Here is a 4,520-nt window from a genome sequence, read left to right as displayed (position 1 = left end):
TGTTTTCAGAAAGCAAGCGCGTTTATCCACAGTGGAGAGAGCGCGCGTGTGCACATGGTTGCCAGGTTGACAAAGATAAGTAGCACACTTAGCAGATATTTCCGTATTGCGCAAGTGTAAAGCTCTGTTTTGGGGATTACGTTTCTTTATATCAGGAACCCAGTTGTGTTCCTCTGCGGCCAGATTAAACCTTGATGTAGCCTATATATGCTCTATTCATTCTTTTTTAGAAACCTCGCACTTTTCTATTCAATTTTAAACATTGTAAAATTTTAAACAAATTAAGCGCGGTCCACTGCTGCACACGTGCCACAATATCGATACAGGGCCAGCTGTATCGATACTCGTATCGTCAAATCTCTGTGACGATACATCATCGTATCGATGGATAGCCTAAATGTCCTAATTCAGATGGGCTACCTTTTTTTTTTTTTTAATGGTATATCAAAAAGTGTATATTTTTTAAATGTGATTTGTTGGTACATTTTACCAGTTTTTACCATACTTTCAAAACAAAAAATAAAATAGGACAAATATGCAATATGATAATAATTGAAGACAAAATGTGTTTTACTGAGAAAAAAAAAATTTGGTTTTTAAAAAGCCTTTTTCCAAAAGGTACATCTGGAAAAAGGGGGGTCGTCTTATAATCAGGGTCGTCTTATATTCGGGCCAATATGGTACTTCCGGCTCTTACATAAGATGCGTCAGCCCGGTTTGATTCATGTGGATGGATTGTCCCTCTGCAATGACACTGAGATTGGTTTTGATAACAGGGCCAGTGGAGCACGAGAAAAAAAAATGGACAATCACTGGCAAACCTAATGGAGTCTTGTACTTTATCACCTTCATAAAACACTCCGTTTCTCCTGTTCCCCGCACACACCCGCAAAATCCGCCAGGCTGTTATGCAAGGTTAGCGTAGGGTTATCGGCAATCGTTATGAATTGGCTCGTATTTCTTTGCATCCTGATTGGATGCCTGTGGTGCAACATGAGATTTGTCTCTTTTCTTGTAACTACGGCAGGTACAAGATACAGTATGTAGTACTGTACAGTCGTCAATACTAGAAATATTTCCACAGCCTCGGCTAATAACATGTCTAGCAAAGTTTTTTTTTTTCTGAAAACATATTATCATGTGTCATAATATAAATATAATGGGCTGCAGTTTTTGTAATGTGTGGGTTTGTTATTAACGTCTGCAAGCTTAAGCAATCACTAATCGCATGTTTAATCACCTCAGTGTAGTTTACTACAGTACAGTAATATAAAACTTTTTTTTACAGTCATGAATGGAGATGTGCTTTTTTCTTGCAATAGGAGATGTGCTTCTTTTTTTCTTGCAATAGGTCACTTTAGCTGTTTATGTTTACTTAAAACATTACATAACATTGGAGAGCCTTTATCTCTTTATAGATTTTGTTTCTTGTAGCAGTATACTGTGATATTACCTTTTTTTGTTTCCTGGTTTGTTTGTTTTAGTTTTTTGTTGAACTTGCTTTTTGTTTAATTTCGTTTCTACTTTGTTTTTATTTTGCTTGGTCTTTAGCAAACAAAAAAGCTGGAAAATGTGTGTGTTTTTTTTACTTGTATATGGCTGTCAGTGCAAAATATTAAATGTTTTCTTTCTCACACAAAGCTTCATCCACTTTCTATATCGTCCTGTGTCCCTGTGGTCCTGATTTTTACTGAACATCTGCTATCATCTCTCTGCAAGTTTTTTTTTTATATTACTGCTGCAAAGGCCTATTACAGTGTCCGCTTTCCTCTGTCTTGTTGCCATGCTCAGAATGAGTCATCAGTTCACGTTTGCTGGCAAGCTTCCAAAACTCTTTGTGCAGAGCAAATAGAAAAGCAGCCTTGTGAAATCTGCCTGCTTAGTCAAGAGCATTACTAATTAGGGTTGCAAAAAGGTGGAAAATTTCCAGTAAATTTCAGAAATATTCCAGAAATCTTGGAAACTTTCCAGGATTTTTTGGAATATTTTTTGGAATATTCCAGGGATTTTTGGAAAGTTTCCGGAAATTTACCGGATATTTTCCACCCCTTTGCAACCCTATTACTAATTCCTCTTATACTGAGTGCTTAGTTATAATGAGTTAGTGTAATTAACAATTGAGTTTGACAGAATGTGTGAAATGCATTTAGTTTTTACCATTGAGGTGATTTCAGGATTAAATATAAACCAATGCTGAAGGAAACTAAACATTGTTTCTTGTACCTTGTCAACTTGCCTTTTGCATCAGTTTTTATTTTATTTATTTATGTATTTTTATTTATTTGTTTATTTTTGCTGTCATTGCATCAACAAAGAAACAAAACAATAAATTGGTTGTTTTGTTTTTGTTCCGTTTTTGTTTGTTTGTATTTTGTCATTTCATCACCAAACAAAATATAAACATTTTCTTTTCATGTTGTTTTTGTTTTGTTTTGTTTTCATTTGTTTTTTTGTTTTTCTTTTGTGTTAATAGATTATAATTCCTCCCCAAATATTTCATCTTAACTTGTTATTTGACCAGGGATAAAGTAGTTAACTAAAACTAAAACCTTAATAAAAATTTTACTTAAAATAAAATAAATGTTTACTGAAACAAAATTAAAAAAAATATATATATATATATATTAAAAAAAACTTTTTTCAACTATTTGCTTCATTTGTTTTTTTGTTTTTCTTTTGTGTTAATAGATTATAATTCCTCCCCAAATATTTCATCTTAACTTGTTATTTGACCAGGGATAAAGTAGTTAACTAAAACTAAAACCTTAATAAAAATTTTACTTAAAATAAAATAAATGTTTACTGAAATAAAATTTAAAAAAAATATATATATATATATTAAAAAAAACTTTTTTCAACTATTTGCCAAGATGGCATTTCTATTTTTACTTGAAGTACTAAAGTAACAAAAACTAAATAAATTAAAACTAATACATAAAATAATAAAAGCTGTAAACTATTAAAATGACAAAAACACTTAACAAAATTACTAAAAATAAAATCTAATTCAAAATATTGCTAAAAACCATAAAAGTATACTAAAATAGCATTCTACTTGACTCATGCTATCTTATATCTTGAGTTTCAGTAAATCAGTAAATTTAAAATACCATCACTCAGGACTGTGGTCTTCTCTTTTACATTTCAAATGAGCCATTTTGTTTAATTCTCCTTTTTGTGAATAAAACAAATGAGGTCTGATTCACAAGGTGATCTAAGAAGAACGCTGTCACAGGAACAGCGATGAACTGCAGTAACCAGTTCTTACTTTTTTTCTGCATTGCAGCTTGCATGGAAGATACCACGAGCTGGCTCCACATTTGGTTCCAATGGACTACACCAACGACCCTGATGTTAAAATCCCTTTAGCCCTCATAGTCAACATGCCGGAACTGAAGGTAATGCTAACTATTCACTATAGAACTCCCCTTCCAGTTTGCACACAACAGCATAAGTGGGGGCAGAAATATTCCCGTTCTCTTGTTTAAGCAACATGATGCTTGTGCAATGACCCTCACTGCACATTTAGTTTATATCAGATATAATAGACACTAGTTTTTATAGGGCAAAATTGGTTTTTAATGGCCACGCTGGCTGGGCTGTTTATATGACAAAGCACAAGCGGTGGGAGCGAGGGATATAACACCACTATGCTTGTGAAAGTTAACGCTCCATGAGATGATGCCGTTTCAGCAAATTATGTTAGCGCTTTAGATATTCTATGGTTGTAAAGACGCATACATTTAATCGGACTACAGCGTCAAGAGATCGTTTATAGGATTAGCCAATAAGAGCATTAGCATTATGCTAGTATTAAAGTAATCATGATGTTACTTTGTAGAGGTAACACTTTATTAGTGCCATTCCTGAACTGATTATTTTAAAACTCTTTCAGATTATCTCCTTTCAAATACAAACTTGTACTTCTTTTTTTTTAACTCTGTAAAGCCTATTGTATCTTATTTGATATGCAAATATTGGAGGCTTCTAAATTATCACTACGATCAAAACTATGTTGAAAAACCTGTTTTTCAATCTACTACATGCCCTATGTCGTCTAATTTATAGGTTATGCTTTTTAGCAAGTAGGGACTTTTAATATAATTGTAAACACATCCTTTAGGTTATGGTTCACGTGTCTTTTCACGGTGAAAGAAAACTTTTATAATGCTAGCAATATTTCAAGATGAACACGAACTGGACTGAAGCAACTTAGGTTTACTTTATTATCCATAATTTTTTTGAAATATATTAATATATATATATATATATTATATCGGCCGATATTTGGCTTATTTATTTTTTATTTTTTTTAATATCGGCATTGGCCGATAAGTTTTCCTGTTTGCCCGATGCGTTCGAGGCGGGACTTTTATTTTGACGGCGCGCCTGACTTTTATTTTGACCGCTCTCAGCGCCTGAGCACACAGTGCTCACATTCTCCCTCTTGTTCACTGTCGTCGTTAACGGTTCTGCCTAATACGGACAGAAATCTGTCTAATAATCAGATAGAACGGTTG

General features: G+C 33.3%; 1 protein-coding gene across 1 annotated transcript in view; it reads left to right on the top strand.

Moving 5' to 3' along the window:
* Positions 1-4,520, top strand: part of LOC107757746 (calcium and integrin-binding family member 2-like) — a 31,721-nt gene that overhangs the window by 14,630 nt on the left and 12,571 nt on the right. The window contains exon 3 of the mRNA XM_016575313.1: positions 3,287-3,398. Within this exon, the coding sequence (XP_016430799.1) occupies positions 3,287-3,398 (112 nt within the window). The remainder of the gene's footprint in view (positions 1-3,286; positions 3,399-4,520) is intronic.

Source organism: Sinocyclocheilus rhinocerous, unplaced genomic scaffold, assembly GCF_001515625.1.
Source record: "Sinocyclocheilus rhinocerous isolate Xijiao unplaced genomic scaffold, SAMN03320098_v1.1 scaffold204, whole genome shotgun sequence".
Classification (NCBI taxonomy): Eukaryota; Metazoa; Chordata; class Actinopteri; order Cypriniformes; family Cyprinidae; genus Sinocyclocheilus; species Sinocyclocheilus rhinocerous.
The sequence above is the reverse complement of the archived record's forward strand: the minus strand, read 5'-3'. Positions and strand labels throughout refer to the sequence as shown.